The sequence below is a fragment of the Gymnodraco acuticeps genome, unplaced genomic scaffold (assembly GCF_902827175.1).
Source record: "Gymnodraco acuticeps unplaced genomic scaffold, fGymAcu1.1, whole genome shotgun sequence".
NCBI classification, from domain to species: Eukaryota; Metazoa; Chordata; class Actinopteri; order Perciformes; family Bathydraconidae; genus Gymnodraco; species Gymnodraco acuticeps.
In genome coordinates this window covers 225,915-252,664 of record NW_022991739.1, presented here as the reverse complement: position 1 = coordinate 252,664, position 26,750 = coordinate 225,915, and the positions used below count along the sequence as shown (strand labels likewise).

Genomic DNA, 26,750 nt, shown 5'->3' with positions numbered 1-26,750 from the left:
TGTTGCATCTCATACTGTAGCTGGTGGACAGGAGCACACAGTGAGGAGGAGGAGGAGGAGGAGGAGGAGGAGGAGGAGGAGGAGGAGGAGGAGGAGGAGGAGAAACAGATGATGGAAATCTAAAAGTACATTTTGCTCAATTCCTCCCATCTGTGCATCACAATTAAAGTGGATGGGAAATAGTGAAAAGACTGTTAGATTTCGTGTGATCTCCAGGAACACTTCACAAACTATTGAAAATAGAAGTTAATGAACATCGATCGACGCGCAAAACACACACACACGGCTTACTGATCCAACAGCTGCTGAAGTTAAGTTTAGAGATCAATTTGACAGCATCAGTCATGGCCGAGTGATGGCTTTAATCGTCCTTTTAAAATACTGTTAACCATAGAAGAGCGTTAATTGGCTGTTTGAATAAAGAAGAAACCCCTCAACTGACCCCTTTATAACCGTCCACTTTTCTATAGGCTTTATTATAAATTAAGTTTTGAAGGATATGAATAACTCGGAAATGAGACATTTTAAACCATGAAAGAAAACTTGTTTACGCAATAACAGTCCAAACTCTAAATTCGTTAGGCTTTATTGTTTATAATTATGATTGTCATACAAGCCTGAGGATGATTATATTCTCAATATGCTGTTGAGTGGCTGTCCGTTGGCAGCAGATTGGTCTTTTCTTCGGTGTTTTCGCAGCAGCTGACACGTGTCTGCCCTGAGCTGAACTCCTGCATTGACTCAAGGAGTAATTACAACCACTATTAAACACGCTAATTGAAAACACAAACCGGGGAAATGACACTGGTGCTCTTGTTATTCCTGGATATATTTCTTAGTATTGTTTCCTAGAGAGAAGGAGGGTCCTTGAAGCAGCCAAACGTCCTGTGCGTGTGTGGGCGGGGTGAGAGGGGGGGGTGTCACCCTGGGGCGATAATAATTAATATGATGTGTGCACTTGACAGGACGTATATGTATTATACATATGTGTTTAAATCCCTGAATAAAAGGCAACAACATTATGAGAATAAAGTCCAGATCTGTTGTGTTTTGTTATCCGTCTTTTTTTTCTTTCATATATTGCAGCATATATTTACTTTTAAGTAAAAGCGAGTATACACAATATCTTAATGTAGCCTAGAACACTATGTTTATGTCCCTTTAGTGGATTGGTATAATAGAGAACTTAGTATGTATATTTTATAGTGTGCAAATACTCTTTTGAATATATGTATTTTCTGAGAACATTTAAATATTATTTTTAATTGATAATGTTTGTTTTATTTAATTCTAAAGAAAGTATCTATCCATCTATCTATCTATCTATCTATCTATCTATCTATCTATCTATCTATCTATCTATCTATCTATCTATCTATCTATCCATCTATCTATCTATCTATCTATCTATCTATCTATCTATCTATCCATCTATCCATCTATCCATCTATCTATCTATCTATCTATCCATCTATCCATCTATCTATCTATCTATCTATCTATCTATAAAGTATTCCAATTGTTTCTGTATATTATATAGTGTATACTCCAAATGTATGTCTTTTCTGAGAATATGTATTTTTGTTGTTGTTGATGTTGACTTTACTGGTATGTTATTCTATTTATAAGACATTTTGTCATTCTTGTACATTGACTGTCAAAATGCATGCTGTGACAAAACAATTTCCCAACTTGGGATAAATAAAGGATCTCTCTAAAACTATCTCTATTAATGTGCTTCTCCCTGAGTGTCCATCTAGCAGCGACCACCTGTTTCCTCCTCACCTCGCCCTGCATGGGGAGAAATTAATTTGCTGCAGATCTTGAAGGCTTAAACAAGGCGGCGGCGGCAGAGACGCTCGGCCCCTCCCCTCCGCAAACTGACAAGTAAATCCCCACAATTAGCAGATCCATATTAGCATATTAACCTGTGCTTGCTTCCGAGGCGCATCCTTTATGTAGGTCACACACCATTTTCTTAATTGCTTTTGCTGTTGGAGAAACACAAACATCTTCTGGGCCGTTTGTTATGGTTGCTCTTCATTATGCCAGTCGTTATTTAGGCTGGAAAGGTGCAGACCTATACACACACACATACACACACTCAGAGAGAATGCAGGACCGGGTTAACGGACGCTTTATGGCCATATGAGGCCGGTGTCTGACCGGGGCTGATTAAAAACCACAACAGACTCAGAAACAAGGCCAACACATGTGCGCATAGACATGAAGCAGACAGCATGCCTTTCTTCTAACTGCTCTAACTTCAGACTTCAGAGGATTATAATAGTTTATGTGATGCGTGCAAAACGCGAAAAAGAAATAAACATAAACCTCTCTCCTTTATAGATTATTATAACCACTGTAAGCATGGATCTCCACTCAAAGCATTATCACTACAAGTGTCACAATCTGAGAAAATATACTAAAAGAAGCTTTAAAGCCTATAAGAGGATTAATAGACTAAATGACTGCAGGCTATAGTGATCTGATATTAATAAGTTGTAGTCTGCTAATAAACCATTTAAACCAAGCAGGGCTGATCCAACAGATATGGTGACAACCCGCTTAGAAACACATGGGAAATGTGTGTTTTGGTTTTTACATAATGAACTTCTTGTATGAAGTGTAACTGGTGGATTTTTTAAAGAATAAACCTTGAGCTGCAAGTCCCTTTGTTTGGTATTATAATCAAAAGTGACAACAACTGAGTATAATTCGTTTTTAGAAAAATATTCGTCTAGAAATATAGTGGTAGAGGTGTCACCACATTTCTATATTTAAAGGGAACTGTTGTATTTAATTCTCACATTTCTTTCTCTTAAATTACAATAATACAAGTACATTTAATGCACAAGATAGCCTATCAAATGGCACATGCCCACATGAGCTCAGATCCTAATCTTCTGCCTCTCCATGCTGCTTAACTCTCTCTAGAAATGTGGCACCGCCATGGCCCCCATGTCTCTGCAGGAGCAGCGGTCCATCCAGAAACCTTGGGGCTGATCTAAATTCTCGCCTCTGGGCTGAACTGTGCGGGGTTTCGGGCCTTTTCCCTGCCTCGTCAGGCGGCAGATGGACTGTCTCCTGTCCGGAGATCAGTGCGCATCTGGTGCTCCGCTCCAAGCCCTCGGTAAACGCGGGGCCACTCGTCGGCATTAAGCCCTATTAGGACCGTCTACCGTGCAACTGGTGCCTCTGGTTAGTGGCGAGCGACGGTGGCCTGCAAACATATATTTATTTGTCTCGGGCAACACCACCAAAACCTCCTGACATAAATAACTAAATGGGGCTCATGCGCGCAGTGATCTGTTAGGACACCAGGCAATGGAGTGTGCACAGTTTGGGGCAAAGCCACTGAATAACTTTTTTAATATTTAAAAAAATACATTTTGATGCAAGGTTCACATTTTAATGCATGCTTGTTCTTTTCTGTCTCTCTCTGAAACCTGCAGAATATATTCTCAGGTTCAGTCTTTTGATCCAATCTACAGTATGATGAGGAGAGAAAACACGTTAAGCTATTCCCACAAAATATATCAGATTTCCATGAAAACCCCTCCTGATGTCCTCTTAGATTAAGTTCCTCCCCAAGACAAGAAATGTGAGTCCAAAATAAGACAAAAAATACAAAACCCTGTTCACATGACCACATTAAGAACCACTTAAGGTGCTTTAATTGACTCCAAAGCTCTTTCTTGCTCTCTCCATCTCTTTTTGCCCGGTGGCCTTCCCATTCATCCTTCCCTCCTCCCTCTCTCCCCCCTCCCTCCACCCTCCTTCTCTCTCTTTCGTTTTTTAATACCTGGCGCGCGACAACCGGCCTTCACCGGTCTCGTCGTGCAGAGGTTTCACGTCGAGCCCCGAGGCAAAACAATCGGTACCGGTTAATTAAAAATATAAAAGGCCTTGAGAACTTTTTAAAGGGGGCTATTAAGGCACCGTTTGTGTTTGTTGTGGACCTTTTTTCACTAAAGACTAAACAGTCTTGATCAAGAAGAAAAAAGGAGATCTTGTGGAATATTTAAACTTGTTTTTTGGGGGGGAGGGGGGGTGTATTAGCTCTGTGACCAATTACAGTTGGAGATATGGCACCATATAAGGAAAAATCAATAATAAAACGAGCAAAAACATATATGTTCTATTCAATTCTCTTTTTTTTAAAAAACCATCTATACTATCTCTACTCATTATTATTATAGCGTATATTTGTTGTTGTTGTGATTATTAATCTTATTATTGTAAGCAATTAGGCCAGAGAGATGCTGTAACAGATGGGAGGGGAAATAGTTAATTAAAGTGCAGAGTCAATCCGGCGTCCCGGCGTCTGCAGCCTGCACTTTAATAATATCAAGGAGTCGCTTTGGTTACAGTTACAGCTGAGCAGGAAAAAAGCATCCAAAACAAGACTGATTAGGGCTTATCTCTCTCTCTGGTTTGTTTTGAATGGCAGGAAATCTGTCAGACTCTCCTCTCTCTCCTCCTTCAGCCACCCCCCCCCCCCCCCTCTCCTTTATTTCCCTTTGCTTCTCTTCAGGCTGTGGCCACAAGCTTTGGGCTTCTCCTGCTTTTTACGTGTTGTATCCCTGTTGCTTCCCGGGTGGCCTAAGGGCAAGGCAGCAATCGGCTGTGTATTCATTCTGATGATTTAGGCGATATACTCGCGGTGCATGTGGTTTCTGTGCACCTGTTACTGTTTGATGCTTTGTTATTGTCCTTAAAAACGTCAGAAAATAATTTAAGGTAAAGAAGTGTGTTATTTAAATGTTATTTCGAATAAATATTAACAAAAATGAAATCCTCTATTATTGTCCTATACAACAATGGCTCCGTTAAACTGGGAAATATAACAATAATGATATTGATAATATTAATAATTATAATAAACAACACTCGTCCATTTTTCCATTTAAACCTCGCACGTTTCTTTCAGTCACACATACACATAACATGCTGATTTGAAAATAAATAAAAAGGTCTCTTTTCACAAAGGCAACACTCATAGTAACCCCCTCCCCCCATGAAAAAAATAAAAATAAATAGTCTATATATATTCAAAGCAAGAGTAACAAATAACTAAAACGAAAAAAAAAGCAGCGTTGATTAATATTTGAGCACATTTGCACATAAAATACATCTAAGTCATAATACACTGTATATAAAGGTTTTTAACTGAAGCCCTTTTGATTAATAAACTCAATATAGAATGCTATCTTATTAATAGATCCGTTGTGGTAACATCGAATAAATCCCTACTGGAAATGTGAAGCATACATTTGTAAATATTTCATTATGGAATAAAACCATTGAATAAAAAATGACATAAAACAGTACAAATTCAAATGAATCTAAGGCATGCAGAAAGCATCGAAAACAAACCGTTTCTAAAGAAAATGCCCCATCGAAGATAAATAAATCCATCTCAAGATTGTTCTGAAAACAAACGAAAATGCCGTTTTATCCTGTTGCTATTTGTCAAAAATAACGCTATAATATTTCAAAGCAAACTTACATTTCCGTTGAAAATCCGTAAACATTTTTTTGTAAAATCAACATAGCCGATGTGAATAAAACAAAAAACAATAACACGTCGAAAGCGAGTCTTGTGGAAAAAACAAATGGGTCAAAAAGGGAAAATGTCCACAAAAAGCGTTTAGAAAATGTTGAAAGAAGCACTCGGTTCCTTATTAAAGCGAAGATACAATATTTATTCCTTGTCTCCTGGGATGCTCCGCTCCGTCTATTGTCCTCCCATTCCTCAGTGCTGATGCTTAATTTTCAAAACTTCTATATTACCAAGGGACCTACGACATCAGCCGAGAAATACCCTGCAAGTACAAAATCCGTGAGCCAGCCCCGTCCGTGCAGAGGGGAGACGCTCCTGCTTTCTGCCGATACCGAGAGCAGGCGAGGGGGACTTTTCCATTTCTCTTGCTTCTTGAGGATTTTAACGCGTTTTTTATTATTACCATTCGACCGGACCAGAGAGCGGAGAAAAAAAAAACGGGGCTACTTTGGAGAAAAAACACAATGTCAGCGACCTTCCCCGGACTTGTCCACGACGCAGAGGTAGGCTAATAATTGAATTACTTATAACTGAAATTATAGCAGGTGTGTGGAAGAATACATATTGTTTGGTTTAGAATTACGCACGCATTAGGATATCCTCGCTTACTTGAATTACTGGATAAAATAATTAAATGCATGGGAGAAATTAGTCGTTCATCTCAGTGCAGCAACCGGTAAAAACGGGACTTTTTATTATGTGTGTGGAAGCAGATAACAGTGTGATTAGAACATTTTAGGGCGGTTCACTCTGCTTACCTCCCATCCACAATGAGCGAGAGAGCAGGGACAGTACATTTGCCAGCAGCTCGGTAATAATAATAATATATAACAGCACGCCTTTTAAAACGCTGCAAGGAGAGTGACAGGCATGCCAAAGGGAGAGGGGAAAAATACCGATGGCTCCTGTTGCCGTGTTCCCCTCCCGGGCGTGTGGAAATGACATCTCCTTCAGGTGGTTTAAAGTGGAGAAAAAAAAAACGCTTTGAGTGTGTGAGTTGTGTTTTTGCGTGTGTTTTGGGAGGCAGCGAGAGGAGACACCACGGCTGATGCTAAATGACACGCGGCTCATATATCTCCCCGTCTCTTTATTATCTTGTAGATACGTCACGACGGATCAAACAGCTACCGACTCATGCAGCTCGGGTGCCTGGAGTCCGTGGCCAACTCCTCGGTCGCCTACTCCTCCTCCTCCCCGCTCACCTACCCGGCGCCCGCGGGCACGGAGTTCGCCTCGCCCTACTTCTCCGCGAACCACCAGTACACGCCCCTGCACCACCAGTCCTTCCACTATGAGTTCCAGCACTCCCACCCGGCCGTGGCCCCGGAGGCCTACGGGCTCAACCCGCTGCACTCGGGCCAGTACTACCAGCAGATCCACCACGGAGAGCCCGCGGACTTCATCAACCTGCACAATGCTCGCTCGGCCCTCAAGTCCTCGTGCCTGGACGAGCAGCAGCGGCGCGAGCTCGGCTGTCTCGACGCGTATCGGCGCCACGACCTATCGCTGATGACGTCACACGGCTCCCAGGCCTACGGCGTCGGTATGCACCACGCGGACCAGAGGCTGCTGCCCGCCGGCGGCCTGGGGCTCTCATCGTCCGGGTCAGAAGATATGCAGGTAACACTCTGTCCGATAATACACACACACACACACCACCTCCAGGCCTCACATCCAATGACGGTCCTAGACACGTTTTACTGCCGGGGGAAATATTGAATGAGAGGACAAGGGAGACAAAGACAGTGTTCAAGATTTAAACTCAGTTCATAAAGTCATAGCACACAACAAATATAAAATAGCATTATTGGTGTCAGGGGCATAGTTGCAATTGTAGTTACTTGATTTACTTTACCATCAACCTAAATGCAGTTTAGGGTAAGACATAGCCTATTGTTGCAGCCAAATATTGTATTTCTTAATATTTGTTAGTGTTAGTGACAGGAGTACTCACAGTAACTTAGTTTCAATGTATTTAATTACACCCCATTCCTGTTATATTTGGCCCAAGTTAGAGTATAGCTGCAAAACTTCCCAAATTGCATTATCATATGTATTATTTTTGAGGGGGGCCACAGGGGGGCCCAAGCTCAGTGTTACAGTTGTTAGAACCGCCCATGCTCATATCAACACCTCATTGTACACACTCTTACCATTGCATTTCACTGGTTTATTAACACTACTCCATGAGATATGATAAAATACAAACCCTTACAAGACCCAGTATCCCTGCCCCACTGGCCTACTATTGAACCCCCCTCTTCCCCCCCAGCAAACAGCAATTCCCAAATATTGAACAGAAAGACAGTGCCAGATGTCTGTCTGTCTGCCTGTCTGCTTCTCCTGTCTGCTGTCTATGACACTGACCAAGCGGCATTACACTTAGCCTGCAGTTTTTTACCCACTCTGTCCTACTTTGGAGTAAATAATGTTGGATCTTGAGATGATTTTGTTGCCAAACCAAACGTGACTGTACAACAGGCTGAGTAAATGTCAAGTGCACCCGGCGCAGCGCCTCTGAAAGGACGGCCTGTTTTCTAAAGGTTAATTGACTGGCAGTCTATACAATCCCATTGTGAAATCCACCCTTTATTTTGCCCTGAAACACACGGGACCCATATTTTACATAATTCTTTTCGATGTAAAGAAATGGTGGAGATGAATCGCACGGCTCTTGTGTGTGTGTGCTTATGTGTGAGTGTGTGTGTCCGGCTGTCTGCTGAGGCAGAGAAAAGCCGCTGGTTGCTCTATTCTCCGGTAAAGGGCGGATTAACGGATCGGGGTTCAGAGCACAATGCCCTGCTGCAGCACCATAAAGCACCGTAGTTTATCCAATTACCGACTTAACGTCAATCAACTTTGTTGCTTATGCAGCGACATCTGAGCTGCTTAAAACACGTCTCTAGTTAAACACACTTTAACACAGCGACACATCATTTCCGTCACGTTTACTGTTTACCAACTCCAGATCAGCTCGATACAGAGTCGCTGTTATCGAAATGTGTAGACGTCATTTACGCTACGTTTTTTACACTATTTTTATATAGCCTAGTATAAATAATAACAGCAATTATATTTTAAAGGCGATAAAAATACGTTTTTATTATTTTAACAATAATTCAGTTTTCTTTAATTTAGTTTACTTTATTTAAAGGAAGTGGAAGGATTACATTTAAACAAATTAAATTGTCCTTAAATAGTGCGGCAATTTATGAGAATTACAATTTGTTATTTGTTAATCACTATTTCTCATGCACTTTTTAAATACGGTTTCTACGTTAGATTAAATAATGTAAATTCCGTGATAAAAAAACACAACATGTCATTCGTTTTTTTCTGTAATTTTCCAAACATTATTCAGCTTCATGTATTTATTTATTTTTATTTAAAGGGTGTGGTAGTGTAGACTGTGGATGATTACATTAAAATAACGTGAACTGTTCTTAAATATGATTGCAAGGTATAAGAAATACAATTGTGCCTGCATGATTTTATTTATCATTAGTATATGTTATCACAATTTCTCATGTACTTTTTTAATATGTGAAATTCAATAATGGTAATTCCGCGATAAAAAAAATGTAATTTATCTACTGTAAATATATGTTTTGTTAAATCAGGCAACCGTTTAAAGTTAATAGTAGTGATACAAAGTAAGTTATTTTATGTTAATTTCAAGGCTCTCACTTGATCATTGTTAACGCAAATACCATATGTATCTCATAAGCTGCATGGCACTTGAAAAGAGCCCAGGTTTGACCCTTTTATTGAGAAAAAGAAAGAGCCGGTTCGTGAACCTGAGCTCGCGCGAGGCGGATGTCTGAACGGAACAGATGCGGCCATGGTCTCGTGCAGCTCGGTCGCATGTTTGAGCGTTAAAGAGATTTTCATGCTGAACAAAAGCAGCTGCCACACCTTTCTCCCGTCACTAAGCTAATTCATGCAAGACCTCTGCGTTTTGTATATTGATTTTATAATCACTTTAGCTTCGGAATAGAAGAAAAGGGAACAGGAGCTGGTTAAGAAAGAACTACAACAAGCTCCCTTTTCTCACTTTTATTTTAATCAGGCTTTCTGCGTGGGCCAGGCCTCGAGGCTCGCACGAGGGATTAAGTGTTTTCTGAATAAAAAGCGCGTGTTCTTCTTTCTTGATGACATTGTTGATAGCACGCGAGTCTGATCTGGACCAAAATTGCGACTGTAACAGGTTTCCATACATTCAGGGAAACCTGTTTACTACTTTGGGAATAAATAAAGGGTTGAGACATGTTGTATGGAGTGAGGAGAAATGACAAGAGATAATGGATTTTAACTGGTCAAATAAGGACACATTACAGTATATTTGTAGAGCCATATTGAATATTGTCTTTCCGTTTATGAATGGGGAAAATGTAGTGATTTAATGTGACATTTCCCTTTCTCCTATAAGCCTTAATACAGCTTCTTGTGTGTGTATCGTTTTTGTTGCTTGTTACATGCAGGGCATATATGGAAACCTGTTTACTACTGAGTACATCCTATATATTGTGGAGTTATAGTGAAGAGAAATGACAAGCAATAATAGTTTTTAACCGTTGAAACAAGCACAATTCATATTTGTATATTGAATACTTTACATATGAGGGAAATGCAGGGACTTCATGAGATTTATTTCCCTTCCTATTGGCAGCTTGTTGTGTGTTAGTGTTATAGTGTTGTGTGTGTGTGTCTTGGTGTGTGCTATATAGTGATCCCCAACAGGTTGGTGGCTGAAACCAAACTCTATAGACACTAAAGCTCATTCTCAGTCTGGACGAGGTGTGCTGTCCTCGCTTTTAGCCTGAAGCCTTTCAAATTAAGCTCGTTTCGGTGAGCCGTGAGCTGCATCCTTTATCTTACTGTGCCCTCAATTTTACTCAAAGCCTTAAGTGACGTTCACTTTCTAACAAAAAGGCTTTCACCACTGACTATTGCTCAAAGGGCCAATGTTTTTTTAGCGGATGTAATGTAAAATGTGCTTTTATAACCAAACTTAATCTAAATGGGTTAGTGTTTCACAACCTGTGGTTCGGGCAGCCCTAAAGGGGTCGAATCATATTGTGCTACACAAAAATGCTTGTTTTGTATATTCACAATGTGTTCTTATGAATTACTGACTCTAATACATTGATGCATGCTTAAATTATCACAATGGGATGGGTAAATAATGAACGTACTGTTTAAATGGAGACAAGCCAATGATAAGGAACCACTGACAGGACACATAATACTGAATAATTATTAAACTATCCTATTTAGCTGCTGATGTCAAGAAATGTATGTTTAAATTATAGTGTTCTTTGTTCTGTCATTGCAATTATCAATAGCCTTATTTCATAGGTCTGAATTAGGTTTCTGTTAGAGGAAACATTTTGATGGTGAATTGATTATCAGAAAGAATCACATCTCGCAAGAAAAACGAAAGAAACCCCATTAATTCAAGGTGTTTCTGAAGCAGCTGGGTACCCTGTGCTCCAGCGGTGTGAAACACATCTGGGTGAAGTGATTTCACCTGCCTGGGCTTGTGCTAATGAGTGCGTGTCTCCGCAGGGCTCCGTGGAAGCGCAGTGTGGGCTCGTGCTGAACGGCCGAGGGGGCGTCATCCAGAGAGGTAAGGGCTTATTCTCTCTCTATTGTTGTACCTGAGGACCGTGAACACAACACGACAGCGAGCAGACAGACAAACAAGCGGAACTGCTCCTCTCTCTTGTCTGCTGTCAACATGTTAGAGGAGCGGCTCCATTTAAACACCAACACACTGAACACGCTGCTTCACATTTCCACTATGAAATGGACTGTCACTCAACTGGGATTTTATCAGTCACTTGAAACGTCATCGAGTTTTATATCCAGGAAATTAAAATGTCAACAAAGTCATGATTTAATATGATTTTATAGTGTACTTACTATTATTTGCATTATTCTAACAGACACTTCCAGTGGTGTAAATTATTTACTCAAGTACTGTACTTATAGGTAATGTTGAGGTACTTTGTGATCAATTCAGAGGTAAATGTACCTTTACTCCACTACATTTATTTAATACCTTTAGTTACTTTACAGATATAGATAAATTATGTGAAATATAATCAACACTTAAATCAGACTGTAGTACACCTGGAGTAAATTCACAGGCTACCCTGAAATGGACCACTCTGCATAATGGTACTTTTAATATACTTGAATGCCAATACTTTTGTACTTTTACTTGAGTAACATTTTGAATGGACTTTGAATTGTAACAGAATATTACACTCTGGTACTTATACTTTAACTTAAAGATCTGAGCACTTTTCCCAGCTCTCTCTTTCACTCTAAATGTTATTACGTTTTTTCCAGGTAAATTAAATTGTGCACAAAAAACAAAAATAGTATGATTTTATAATGCACACCTAGTTCTCACCAGATGTGCATTTGACATATTATATCATTACTGCACGATAACAGACACTTCCTGTTTGAAGTCAAACCTGTAGGCTATTAACAGAGCACTGACGGTTGGTCTTTTATTAAAACACACTGTTTCTGTAATGCATGCTTATTTCGGATCATAAATTCACCATGATCCCCAAACATTGCAGCTCATGACCTCTCCCCTAATAGCAAAAATGGGAAAACATGGATACTAGTAATAACCGTGTTATGTTTGCTACAAGTTCTATTTTTAATCGTTTTAAAAACACAATGAAAATAATATCTAAAAGGCTATGAGGCTTCATTAAACAAACTAAAGGGTCTACAAATTAAATGATAGGTCAATAATGTATTTTGTAAATGATTGCACATAATGTTCATTTAGCTTCGGGCAAATATTATTATTTTTTCCTTATGTATTTATCTGTGGGTTGTAATGTAGACCAGATAACATGAATAATTGTTAATCTTAAATGCTGTAATTGTTATTTCTTGTTTAGGCTAACTGTTAAACCAGATACAGTACAATAAAGCCTTTTAAGAGATGGATGGACTCAGACATCAGGCCAGCCTATTTCCTCACTAGTCTGGGTTTACCATTCCATCTTTTAGCTCCATCAAAGCCATAGATATTTTAAACTATGTGTGTTTTTTTTCCTCACAGAGAGGAAGGCTGTGTTTCGGGTTTAATTTTTCATCAGCTCATTCTAGGTGTTGGGGCTTTTCTCTCGGATTGACGCGGGAATCCCTTCGCTATCACTTTCGGTTAATGGTGCGCCGTATTTGGCCCTGAGCTCAGCCGCTGCAACCATCACAACCAATAATCTTTGCTTTACCTCGCGCTCCCGTATCGATAGCTTCTCTCGCCTCGGGCGCACGCTTTGATATGCTAATGCCGCGCGGGGCCCCGGATTCAGCCGAGATCATATTAATGTTGTTCTTTCTGACTGCGGCTTTGGCGGCATGAATATTCACATAACCTTTTTCAAAAGAAAATCACTCAAGAAACGCGGATCCTACTTAGGAGGAGTCGTCTGTGTTTTTAATCATCCCCCCTCTATCCCCTTTTCCAGTTCAGCTTTATAACAGCATGCTCAAACAGAGGTGGGAGAAGGAGATCTTGTATTTAAGTATACTCTGTTGCAAGCAAAAGTAGGCTACTGCATTCAAAATGCTACTTAAAGTATAACAGTAATATAGTGCAAAAAGTAAAATGACTCATTATGCAGATTGGCACATTTCAGACTAATACATAGCCTTTGATAATAAGTATTGATCATTAAAGGTGCAGCTAGTTGTAATGACTTTGAGTACTGCAGGGTAGCTTGTGAATTTACTCCATGACTAAAGTCTGATTTAAGTGTTGATTATATTTCACATCATTAATCCAATTGTGCAAAGTAACTAAATATTACAGAAATGTTAACCTCTGAATTGTAGTGGGAAATAAAAAGTAGCAAAACATTGAAATACTCAAATAAAGAACAGTTCTCTCAAAATTGAGAGAACTACTTAAGTAGGCTACTTGAGTAAATGTAGGCTACCTATTTACTTTACACCACTTCTCTTAGATCAAGCAGATCTGTCAGGCGCGCCCCCGTCACCACCTCCCGTGCATGTGCATCTTCTATTCTGTTAAAGACATTGGTGGGCTTTTAATTGGAGCTATAAACATTGTTGTTAGAATATGAGGAGAATGACATTTGGCCCGTGTCTCTTTTTCTTTAATTTTCGTGGCAAACTCGTAAAAGGCGCTTGATTCCGCGTGTGATCCCGCCCGCCGCTCGCGCCGCAGCCCGAGGCTACTCTCCGTTTAAATACCGTTATCGCCTCTGGGCCCGCGCGCTCCACTGACTGCACTATACCGGCAATAGCTCTTTTCGATTGCCCTTGGCAACATGAAATACAAACTACTTTGAATCAAAACATTTTTAGGGGAATTAATATGATGTGAACACACGGCTTTCAGAGGCGCGCGCCCCTGTCAGAGCGCGTGAGTCTGACAGACAGGTCTGCAGGGTTTGTGTCACACACAGACGAGCCGGACTTCGCACACATACATGCACACATATGAGTTAACCAAAGTATCAATGGATTCCCCTCGACCTGCAATCTAACGCATGCCATAGTGAACAAAACTCCCTTACTGCCTTGCACAAAGTGCTGGAGTACAATAGTTGCCACACAACAGAGAGGTTCAGGAATGAGTCCTAAAACCCGGAAATTAGTTTGCATTTAACCACTTCCGGGTCTCGATTCAAAAGTTTAAAATAGACATAAAATAGGCCAGTAAATACGAATTTCTCAAGCTTATCCGTCATAAAAATGGCAGCTCACAAGTAACTAAATTAACAAACGTCCTCACGTCAAACATTAGCTGCCCTTTAGCTTAACGGTGGTGACATGAAGTCATGTGACCTTAATGCAGGTTGTTTATAGCCCAACGTTAGCTTTTAACTTCTAGCGATTGGATTTAGGCCTATGCTTGAAAAATGATAACATCTGAGTGAATATGTGGAGATGATCTTGCTGAACAAAAGGTGCCGTGATCATGCCTAATATCCTATGTTCTGAAATATTCCGAAATACAATGGAAAAATCCTATTGTATTTTGTTGAGGGAACCCTTGCAATTCTAACTTCCGTGTCGGGTCTACACAAATACGTCATCACTCCTCCACTTCTGCACAAGAGGTGCTTAACAGAAAGGTGGACGTCGCTGTCCGTGGTGCTGAACCTGGCTGACATGTTTCTGTCTGACTGCCTTCCTGCGGCCAGAGAAACTGGCGCATTTCTGCTGAACCTAAATAATAGATTCACAGAGCAAAGAATATAGGTTACACTTGCTCATATACAAGGCTTACTCGGTGGCCAAATTGTCCACATTGCCTGGAAAGATTGGGTGTGCAGCCAATCTTCGCCTGCAGCGTTGTTCTTTCGGCCTAAATGGCTTCCCTTTCTTCATTCCATCATATCCAGCACGGCCTAATAACAAAGCGACACACCCTGCTGTTAGATTTGATAATGAGGCAGATGAATAATAGAATATAGCCTACAGTACATCAGACAGAAACCTTGCGTTTCAGCTGCTTGGGACATTAGTTCAAGTGAAAGTTTAATAATAATAGGCAGAGCAGTCGATTTATTCCAGAAGGATGCAGCTACACTGATTCAGGTGTAATTAATAATGTGAGAGCCTTCACCATCACAACACCAATCGTTCATTTAGAAGCCTCAAGAACACAAGCCGGTGGTTTGTGATTGAAGGGAGGCTTTTATTGAAGATTACAGCAGGCTTTTCTTACATACAGACTAATATTGAGCTGACACAGAAATATACATATTATATTGTAATAAATGTAATATTTAACAAGTGAAAAGGAGAAAAACACATTGATCTCACCACTGGTGTTTGAAGATACTAGACTTGTATGGATCAAATGTGCCTTTACTATCAAATTGGGTTACATTCAGATTTGAATAATATATATGTTGCCTTTAAAGGCTGTGAACAAGCCACGTGTCCAGCAAAAAAAGGTGTTTCTTCAAATATTTGGTCAGTTTTCAGATAAACTTAAGGATTCAGGGTTTTCAAATGGGTTAAAAGACTTTACCTGCTTCTTAAAATACATAGACCATTTTAAAATCAGTTGGATTATCTGTGAAATATATTTCTACAAAGCTCAAAAGAGGGTTGTTTTTCTTAGCTCTTGAAAAGGAGACATTTTGGAGATGCATGGTTTTCATGTGCAAAGATCAAATAGGTCGCGTCCTTAATTTGGGTTTTGGGTTTGGAGGCAGGTTTTTGAGGCAGTGTAAACACAAATGTGGATTAACATACTGCCTGTGACAAAAGAAAGGCTGTTAATATAAAAATATCTTTGTTTGATTAATCATTTTAATGTTATAAGACACCGGGAAAGTAACTGTGAATATCCTCCAATAGCTGCTTTTTTACAAATAAGGGAGATCTGATACAAAGTTTGTACGAATCCAAAGTCCTCAGGGTTGAGGATACATTCATACTTTTATGCATTAGACTAAAATGCACATGTATTTTCTATGAGTGGAGGCTTTCCAAGGTCTACATTGATTTTGAGGGGTTGTATTCAGCACAGACCTGGAAGCAGCTATGCTCAAAATAAGAGAAAAATGCTCTTGCAGCAACCTCTCATCACTGCAGAATTTATTACAGAATGAAGTATCCCTCAATGAGGTCCCATCATATTTGCACTGCTTCTGGCTTTGCACTCATTTGCTTGTTGCTCTTTCAGGGAGTAAACATCTATTATTATTATTGTTAAAATGATCTGCACTTGAGAATATCCTCCTTGCATGTTCACACTTTACGGATCCATATCTAATTAAATGTTGTAATCCTTATCTGCTGTTGATGGATGTGTGTGTAGTATTGACACACATGGAGGCACTTGAGTTTGATCAGAATACCTGGATTTTTGCAATGTTTTAATAGACTTTAAAATCAGTATTACTGAAAATATCATAGTGTCATTGGCATAATGGAACTTTTGCAAAATAGCACTTATGTTTCTCGTGTTTTAATCTGTGCGATGTTAAAACAAACTATTATTAAAAATGAAAAGTAAAATGTGGTCATAAGGTGGGTTAGCATTCCTGTTCATGATGTTTTGACCCATCATTGGTAACTGTAGTACAGGATAGGTGCAACGCACAATTTCACCAATGATTTATAAAAAGCTTTTATCAACCTCGAGCAAGTGAAGGGTTTTACATCTGCTGGATCGCTTCACAGCTTTTCTTTGTTTAATGTTTCCACTGTTGAGTGGTGCTGCAATGCTTCATGTTTGTTTGTCTGTTGACACTCAGCCTCATTAGAGAAATGCGTCTGCCAACCATGTGTTCACTCTTATAGCAGGGGAAACACAATGTAATATAGTGGCTGTTAGTTAAAATAACACACAGCCAGTTATTTTTGCAACGATTCCTGTCAGCTTTTACAAAAGCAACACCGAAGTGATTATTCACTGTTCCATGAAAAACTTCCTGATCGTTGAAAACCCAATTTTAGTATAAAAAAAACAACATGATAGGGATAAACGGGGCTGTTTGTCTTAGTTCAAGAAAAGTGGACAACATAGTTTGTGTAAAAGGAAATGTGTGCTGTGTGACAATGCAACCTTATCAAGTGACTCAACTGACAACTATTTACATTTCTGCTTTCTTAAACTATTCCTTTTCCTCCATGTCTAACATTGCTATGTGTTGTGTTTGTGTGCAGGGGGAACGTGTGTGGTGAACCCTACAGATCTGTTCTGCTCGGTGCCGGGCCGCCTGTCCCTTCTCAGCTCCACCTCCAAGTACAAAGTCACCATCGCCGAGGTGAAGAGAAGACTGTCCCCTCCAGAGTGCCTGAACGCCTCCCTACTGGGCGGCATACTGCGCAGGTCAGTACACACACACACACACACACACACACACACACACACACACACACACACACACACACACACACACACACACACACACACACACACACACACACACACATTTAAACTACAATGATTAATGACATTGTACATTGATTGTGAACATGGAGCTCCATAGAACCATTGCATTGTGATTGTAGAGACCCTTACTCAGTTGTTCACAGCTTTGGGGATTTCAAAATGTACTTTGAGTCCTAAAGTCTTTCTTTAGAACTACACTGATCCCTATTTGAGACACACATCCTCAAGAACATCGCATCCATCTTGTTCAGCCACAGGGTTGTATAGGAACTACATTGATTAGAGAGAGGACCGATATTTGAACTTGAAGCTATTTTAGTAATTTTAAGAGAAAGTACTTATTGCACCCTACTGCAGACCATTTCATACAAGTTGTTAATGCATATAGTTGCTCCCAATAAATCCACTGATCCCTGGTCCACAATTTGATAGTATTTTCCAAAAAATATTGAAGCCATGTAAGACAAAAAAACTTGTGTTATTTTGCAGCTGCAGGTTATGAACGAGTACAAATGTGAACATGTACAAGTGAAATGGTCGATAAACATCAACACTAAAAGAATAAATCAGAAATTAAAAGCCAAATTCATGACAAATGTAGATTCATCACAGGGCTGTTCATATGGATTCTACGAGATCATTGAAACTATTATTGTTATTTGGTCCCCCTGTATGTCCTGTAACAAAATGTCACTGAAGAGTATGTGACACAAAGGGGGATTTTAAAAGTGAAAACCGTTTTTTAAAGCGTAAATCTGGCGGGGGGGGGGGCATTGGAAAGCACTGCCTGAGTCTTTGGAGCCCTCAGATGAAACAGAGGATATACTGCAGCGCACACAAAGACTTATTGTGGGCGAGCGAGGGGCCGGGCTGCACGCGCCGCCATGCCCAGGGAGAGAGGGGGGAGAGAGGGAGGCGAGACCAGGCCAAAGCATGCCAGGATCAGAGGAACCAGAGGAAAGCAAGAGTTGCCAGCGCTGTATTATTGATGAGGCGGAGAGAAAGGGAAGGGGGGAAGAGGAGAGAGAGTATGGCTGCTTTACTACAAGATGAGGCCTGAACAGACATGTGCAAAGAGAGGGGTTGATCTGGATCGATCGTGTCTATCAGAAAATTACAATCAACGTTCATGAGTTTGAAGTGTGCAGGTTTCTCTCTTGATTGGTCACAGATTGATAGAAAAACCTCAGTCATTTCAATCAAAACATCCCAGAAGGATCTTTGAGGCGTGTTATCGGACAGAAAGTAACCACATATGGATTTAATACCTCACTTAAAAAAGATAAAGAAATGACAGGGACTATTATTGGGTATAGAGAGACTCAAATGCTCAAACAGTGACGCAGGAAACTCAGGGGGACATGCCATCATATCCGTGTGTAAAAAAAGCATAATTCATATATAACGAGTTGACATGTTTTAATTTCACACGCTTTGATTTTAATTTCATAGCTTTGTCAAATCAAAGCAAATCTATCTTCTTCTAAGACTTAATTAAACACATATTGTTCTGTAGGATAATGGGGACCGACGGTTTGTTCGTGGTTTCATTACCTGCTGATCGTATCTGTGTCTTATATGTCATGTCATGAAATCAGGATGAGAACAGGACTATTTATCCTAGGGGGAAATTGGTTTTATGACAGTTGCCTCAATAAAAACAAAATGGAGATTATTATTAACCAGGTCATGCTAAAAACGTCCAGCACTATATAATACTAAGTGATTGGAGCATTGCAGTGTTATGTAGCCTAAGCATTGTCCTTATTGCACCGTTTGAAAGGGTTTAAGCTGATGTTGTAGTCCCGGTGTTTTCATTTTGTCCACAGAGCGAAGTCTAAGAATGGAGGCCGGTGTCTTCGTGAGAAATTAGACCGTTTGGGCCTCAACCTGCCGGCCGGACGGAGGAAAGCTGCCAACGTCACACTGCTCACATCCCTGGTGGAAGGTAAGGGATTTGTGCCTAAAATACTTTCCAATAACGTCTATATCTTATTCACAGCTTCAGATATGTTCCAGGTTTTCATATTCAATCCTTTCAGCCCTTGTTTAATCAGTCTTTCTCCCGGTTTTGTGCTCAGGTGAGGCGCTCCACCTGGCGAGGGACTTCGGCTACACCTGCGAGACAGAGTTTCCCAGCAAGGCGGTGGGGGAACATTTGGCAAGGCAGCACAGCGAGCCGAAAGAAACCAGCGCACGCAAGAAGATGGTCCTGGCTACAAAGTAAAAACACACATATTCATGAAAACATGAATGACGTAGCTAAGACACACTGAAATAGTTTGCTTTTGTTACTTTTGGTCAAGAAAAAGTACGTTTAATTCTGAACTCTCCTGATGACGATGTTTTTATCGGTTTAAAAAGTCAAAAGTTGAAGATTTAACTTTCCGTTTGTCTACAAGTCTATAGTTGTTGTAGTCATCCTACTACTAACCGTCTACGTTGAGGGAAACCTTTGATAAAAAGTGCTCCGACCAACATTAATATCGACTTTAAGAGAGGCAGACAAAAGAAAGAACATGTAATAAACTCTACTGTGCATTTCAAGACAATGTAATGCAACATCTTGCCATCAGGCTTTTGTTTGTTAAGGAAATCTAACAAGAACGGTTGCCTGTGGCTACTGGAAGTGCTGAAGGGAAACAGCTCCCACTCTGTACCAGCTAAAGTCCTCCCATCGAGGATTTATAGACTGAACAAAATACAAAAAGACAGACCAAGAAATCAAACTTTTGCAGAATGTTTTGTATCATGTTGTGTATCAAATGTTTTCCTTGTTTTTGGATCAGCATGGAACCTTTCTAGCTCCTGCCTGTAGTGTTTCCAGGGAGGAATTACACATTGTGTTGATCCTAAATGAAGCAGGAACAAGTTGTTGTGTTGGGGACAGATGGTAACCCCTCCATCCCTCCTTCCCTCCTTCCCTCCCTCCTTCCTTCCATCAGGCAAATCTGTAAGGAGTTCCAGGACTTATTGAGCCAGGACCGCTCTCCTCTGGGCTCGTCCAGACCGACAACCATCCTTGAATTGGACATCCAGAGACACCTCACACACTTCAGGTAACACACAAGCTTCCAATCTGGAGTCACCTAAGATTGGGCAGTTTGTAATTTGGCAGATCTACAACGTGACCCGTCGCAGATTACAAACCTATAGAGAGGAGATGTAGTGTCTATAGTTCGCTTGTAGAAACACAGTTAGACACACACTGAACAGCAGTCGAGAGGTGACATTTAGCTTTGCAGAAACATGCCTGAGGGCGGAGAAACCAGTATGATATTGGAAAATTGATTTTTAAAATCGATATTTTATAGTCAATGTTTATGTTTCGACTAACCTCATTTATGCACTATTGTTCTTCTACAGTATTGCATTTAAGTCAGGATTAAGATGTGTGCCATTCAAAAGTGTTTTATTGAGCAAATAGAAACTGAAAGGAAGGAATTACAGTGTTCTTTTGAAACGGTGTCTGTCAGTGTCTCACCAACGTTGCCCAACCTAAAAATAATCAGTTTACTATCGTGTAAAATAAACAAAAAGCAGCAAATGATCACAAATGAGAAGGTAAAGCGAGGAAGTAAAGGACTTATAGGGGACATTGCCACGTGTTGATTCATCGATGTCTATTACGGCCTAGCATTTGGTAAAACTGTTTCAAAATTACAATTTGTTTTGTAGAGACATGGTGGTAAAACATTTATAACATCACAGGCAATTAAAGCTCTGCTCTCACAGGGGTAAGCCTGATTAAAGACACTCTTTTAGGGGGATTACAAGCTCCATAGTGCAGGGAGAGGAACGTTTGAGAGAGAAGAAGTCTGCTCAGGAGCAAACCCAAACTGTACTCCATGTTTCTGTGTGTGTGCCCCTGAATGAAACAACAGTCTGTGATTGTTCTGACATGTTTCCCCCCCCCCCCCCCTCACAGTCTGATCACTCACGGGTTCGGGACGCCGGCGGTCTGTGCCGCTCTCAGCACCTTCCAGACGGTCCTGAGTGAGATGCTCAACTACCTGGACAAAAGCTTGGGCGGGAAGACGAGCGGACCCAACGACCAGCAGATCAACAACAGCTCAGAGAAGACGCAGCTCCGGAAAACAGCGGAGCCCCAGAGCAAAGACGGGAAAACAGAAAAGACTGAGTAGCCCACTCCCACCGTCCCCGTGCCTTGGAGCGCTGCATTTAGGAGTGTGTGTGTGAGAGAGAGAGAGAGTGTGTAAGGGTGCATTGTCAGAAAGGATTTGTTAACTCGTGTGTCTTCTTCTGTGGGACTAACCATTTTTATTATTATTATTTATTCATCTCATTTTGAAATGTAACACTAACCTGAACTGTCCCATACAAGAAGTCCTGATGTGTGTGTGTGTGTGTGTGTGTGTGTGTGTGTGTGTGTGTGTGTGTGTGTGTGTGTGTGTGTGTGTGTGTGTGTGTGTGTGTGTGTGTGTGTGTGTGTGTGTGTGTGTGTGTGTGTCGTGACAAGGAGGAGTCATGCCATGGAGACGGCTATGATTAATCCAAGACTTTTTATTTGTTGATTTCTTAATTCTGTAAACAGGAAGTAAACGTGGACATGCTGACGTCACAGTTTTCAAGGACAGGGGTGGTGACTGCCAACACAACATTAAACACACACTACACACACTTAGTCCAGCTAATTTAAGTGCACATTCTCTGCTTGAATATAAAAACTGAAACACTTTTTCTGTCCTTTGAAGGTTCATTTAATTTATTTTTTATTGTTAATTTTTAATTGAGAGAAATATTTTTTCTTCATAAAACGTTTTGGGTTCCTGAACTGAATTCATCACTTCCCAAACATCTTCAACAGTTTAAATTGAAAGAAATAACCCTTAGACACACACACACACACACACACACACACACACACACACACACACACACACACACACGCGCACACACCCCTGTACCTGTGAGAGTTGTACAATCAGTGCCATATCAATCAGTGTGTTTAACATGTGGGCGACAGAGAGGCAGACACTGTTTCTGGATCAGAGACTGACACCATTGCCTGGGTTAGGCTACACTGTGGTGTGTGTGCGCGTGTGTGTGTGTGCGTGTGTGTGTGTGTGTGTGCGTGTGTGTGAGAAAGACAGAGTGAGAGAGAGAAAGAAAGAAGGGTCCAACTCAGCCATTTTGTAACAGGTGACTGCGGTTGCAGTCGTTCCTCTTCCCTGTGCATGTCTATCTTTGTACACTCCCCAGATCGCAAGTTTAGCCGACACAAGCTCTCTGACTCGCTCATGAACATTTGTAAAAATATATATAAATATTTAAATTACTTTTCTTGTAGGTTTTCAACTATATATATGTTAAATCCCTACCTTCTAAAAATGCTGGTGTTCAATAAAGACAGTTGCTACGTGTTCTACTATTTACTCTGGTTTCATGATGTACTACACACACACACACACACGCACGCACACACACACACACACACACTCACACGCACACACACTCGGGTATACACGCACACACAGCATGCTTTAACATACAGAAGGTGGCACAGTGTGTGAATGATCCATACAAGTTCACAGTGTTCAAATGATAAAGTCACAGTTTCTCTCTAATGTTGTGAAAAAAGGCTTTACCCACACAAAAGTTCAAAAGCCTCCTTTGTAGATGCGAGCATGTGTGTTTCCTTTTAGTTTGAGCGACTTCTGTCAGATTTTCTGCTTATTTATTTGTGATGATAAAACAGAGGGGAGCTGCTGCTGCGTGGCGTCTCCATCCGGGCTCGGTTCACTCTTTAATATTCCCCTCATTTAAAAAGAGGTCACGTTCACCGCACAACACAAACATACATAATCAGACAGGATGCATTTACAGTGACACCCTGACTCAATGCAAATGGAGGTGGAGGTGGAGGAGTAATAGCAGCAAAGAGAGAGGAAGTGAAGGCAGGAAGTGACACGGGTGCACAACGCCAGTATGCGTTCCCAGTCATGCTGTTATTGTTTGGTCTGCTTTTTGACAGATGGTGTTATCCCACAGACACACACATGCAGTCAATGTGTTATGGTGCTGGGACAAAGCTGAGCCATTGTTGATGTGGAATGCATCGTGACAAATAGCAGGTTTTTTTTATTTGTATAAGAGCAACACTCGGATGATCACAATTACAACAGAATGATTTGTGTAGACTTACTGACACCTGCAGTATTTCTGTCAATGAGAGTGTTTCTCTCCATATCAGGAAACATAAGGGATCAAAGCAAACCTGCAACAGTTAAAACCAACGTTTAGTCTAACAAGTACTGTGATATGCAACCACATCTTTGCATAAGTGCCAACATGTGCCTTTTGTGCTGACATTACCCTTTGACAAGTGCTTTATCAAGCAGAAACCTATCATCAGCACCATTCTCTGTTTGTGGTTTCTCACATTCACCGTTTTTCTCTGAGGTATCCATCACTGCAAACTGAATATTAGTCATTTCTTGGCTGTTTGGACAAAACAAGCAATGTGACAATATCACCTCTGCTTTTGGTAAAAGGGATTTCTCACTATGTTCTGAAACTTTAGGGACTAAAAGCTTACTGGAAACCTTATCCAATGATGAACTGATGGCCCCGTTTTGTTCATTTCCCTTCTATGAATATGCAATATTGTTTAATAACTGATCTACTTAGAGCAGGGGGGTCAAACTCAAACACACAGTGGGCCAACATAAAGAAATGGGTGCTAGTGGAGGGCCGGACTGGTTCAATGTTTATTGCACAACTTATTGAAATGAACTTATTGCACATATTAAACCTGGAACTAACTAAGCTTAAATTATTGCCTTTAAAAACAACATTAAACATTAAATAATCAGTTGCATTCATTTCTTATGGCTCTATCTGCAGCTAAGAGTCATTTCTTATGATTACATTTTTCCACAGGCCAACAACAGCTTCAACAAAACTATTTCCCTCAAAGAGAAAACCAAACATGCCCTGTTGTCATGAGAGAAAGTGCAGAAGGAAACATCCATGTAGACTCAGTGTGCTGCTCTGTGATGCTAGCTCAGATACTTGGCATCTCATCTTGGGTGCAAGTTCATCAATGTTTGGGCTCAGGCTCTGAGCTGAGGAGACCCTCAGGATGGAGTGAAGGTGTGCTTGCAATATACCGGCAGCCCAGATCTAATAGTAATTAGAAATTATCCTGCGGGCTGAAATTAAATCCACCAAAGGCCTGATTTGGCCCCCGGGCCTCGAGTTTGACACATGTGACCTAGAGTTTATTTACCAAATCCAGGTTTTCTATCACAAGAAGCAGCACCGTAGTGCCTCTGTATTGTTTCAGGGTTTTACTTATTCAAACATCCTTATCCAAACCCATCTCTTAAATCTAAAGCAATGGATGTCTAGCTTTTTCAACAAACGTTAACATTAAAATCGTTTTTCCCCTAAATACATTGATCTTCAAATACTTCATGAAGCCCAATGAAAGAAAAGGGAGTCTGAGTAACATTCACACACATCATATTTCTTAGGATGTGGTTTGAAATGTTAACACAGAGCAATGTGTTACCACAGGAAGTCCAATTTGACTTTAAATCAACATTTTGAGACAAAAGGTACCAAATGTTGAGATTTTAAAAGATTTCAAACATTTGTCTTGTCGGGCTACAGAATAGTATACATGTATGTTGCTTTTGTTTTTTATATGACACGTTTTAATCACATTTTAGTCTCAGATGCTGGGAGGAACTTCAATCATATTTGGCTGATATGGAAGAACCCGCCTGATATATAATCAAACTCACGAATCTGCGGCACTGCGAGTAGAGATGTAACAGAGTGATGAAGCAGAGCAGCTTTCTAAATGGGCTCTTTGATGGTTGCTGCATCTCACTGGAGGGTACGAGCAGCAACACACACACACACACACACACACACACACACACACACACACACACACACACACACACACACACACATACACACACACACACACACACACACACACGAGTCAGAGAAACAGACACTTAATCACGCTTTTGTCTCGTTACTGGATGATGAACATGGAATCCCTGCGAAAGTCATCTCTGCTGACCCCGACTCAGAATAAAGAATAATAAGCAACTCGATCAAAAATGAGCCGGGGAATGAAATCGATGTGCCGGAGTTTCTGTAAATTGACAAACGGACAAGAATGAATCATAAGTTTGACATCAGAAATGCATAATGCGATGGGGCGGCCGATGCATTATTCACACCGGCTATTGATTGCATTACAATGCAGCGCTCCGTTATCTCATCAGGCGTTCAATGTTCTCCTTTTCAGTGTGCTTCCTTTCTGATCAATCTAATTAAAAGGCATGCATCACTTCAATGCGGATATTTACACATGGAGCTCCAACATCCTAAACACACACTCGGAAATTCTTCAACGGCACGCAATGATTTCTGCCATTTATATAGAAGCGAATTAAACAGTGAGGTTTCAGAGGGACTATAACTCCTGCTGTCTGCGCCCCACAGTCAAGAAATGCAACATCTGCCAACTTCTAAGCCCCCTCTCTGCAGTCTCCATCCTCTGAAGATATAACCCCCCCCCCCCTCAGCTTCTCTGCTAAAACCTCTTCTTCCTCTGTCCTGATCCCGTTCAGGAACATTCAAGGCCTTCTCCTTAGATTAGGGGTAGGCAAGTAAGTTTGGTCGTGGGCCAATTTTGTTCTGAGCCACAAGATGGCGGGCCAGAACATAATCAAAGCCTAATTCAAGGAATTGATTTTGGTAAGAGGGCGCAGCGCCCCGGTTCAGAAAAAAACTCTGATATCGCTAATAATCCTCCCCATCAACACTCTGATGCGCAGTCAGATCCGCTGATTGGTTCACTGATGATATAGGCGCCCAATCCAGAGCCTCTGGCTAGACCTGCCCAAAGGGAGGCTCGTCGTCTCTAGCCCCATTTCAGTCCCAAAGCCAGGGCTCAATGGACGAGCCTCCACTGAGTAAAGTAGAGTTATTAACTAGGTAGCAGTGTTATTTAACATACTTGTTTGCCCACATTTGAGAGGCTTGAGGGGCAACAGAGGATGCATGGACAACTCGAATCCTTTTTCCTTTTCTTTATTTCAACTTTTCAAGGACACATTAGGATTCTTTCAGGTTGAAAACCTTTAAAAAAATTAAAAAATTACATCATATTTTGCTTTGCATAACCTAAATTAATCAGTAACCAAGTATTTTACTCAAACTCAATGTATTTATTAGTTAAATCACTCCTCGCCCTCCATGATCAAGCGGCTTCTC

General features: G+C 40.7%; 1 protein-coding gene across 1 annotated transcript; it reads left to right on the top strand.

Annotated features, from left to right (window-relative positions):
* Window positions 1-5,882: 5,882 nt before the first annotated feature.
* Window positions 5,883-21,866, top strand: tfap2d (transcription factor AP-2 delta (activating enhancer binding protein 2 delta)). The gene is made up of 8 exons (XM_034199123.1): window positions 5,883-6,069; window positions 6,668-7,186; window positions 11,135-11,195; window positions 17,258-17,423; window positions 19,316-19,434; window positions 19,568-19,709; window positions 20,432-20,545; window positions 21,415-21,866. Exons 1-8 carry the CDS (start codon window positions 6,031-6,033, stop codon window positions 21,629-21,631), a joined length of 1,377 nt encoding a protein of 458 aa, XP_034055014.1. The 5' UTR covers window positions 5,883-6,030; the 3' UTR covers window positions 21,632-21,866.
* Window positions 21,867-26,750: the final 4,884 nt, after the last annotated feature.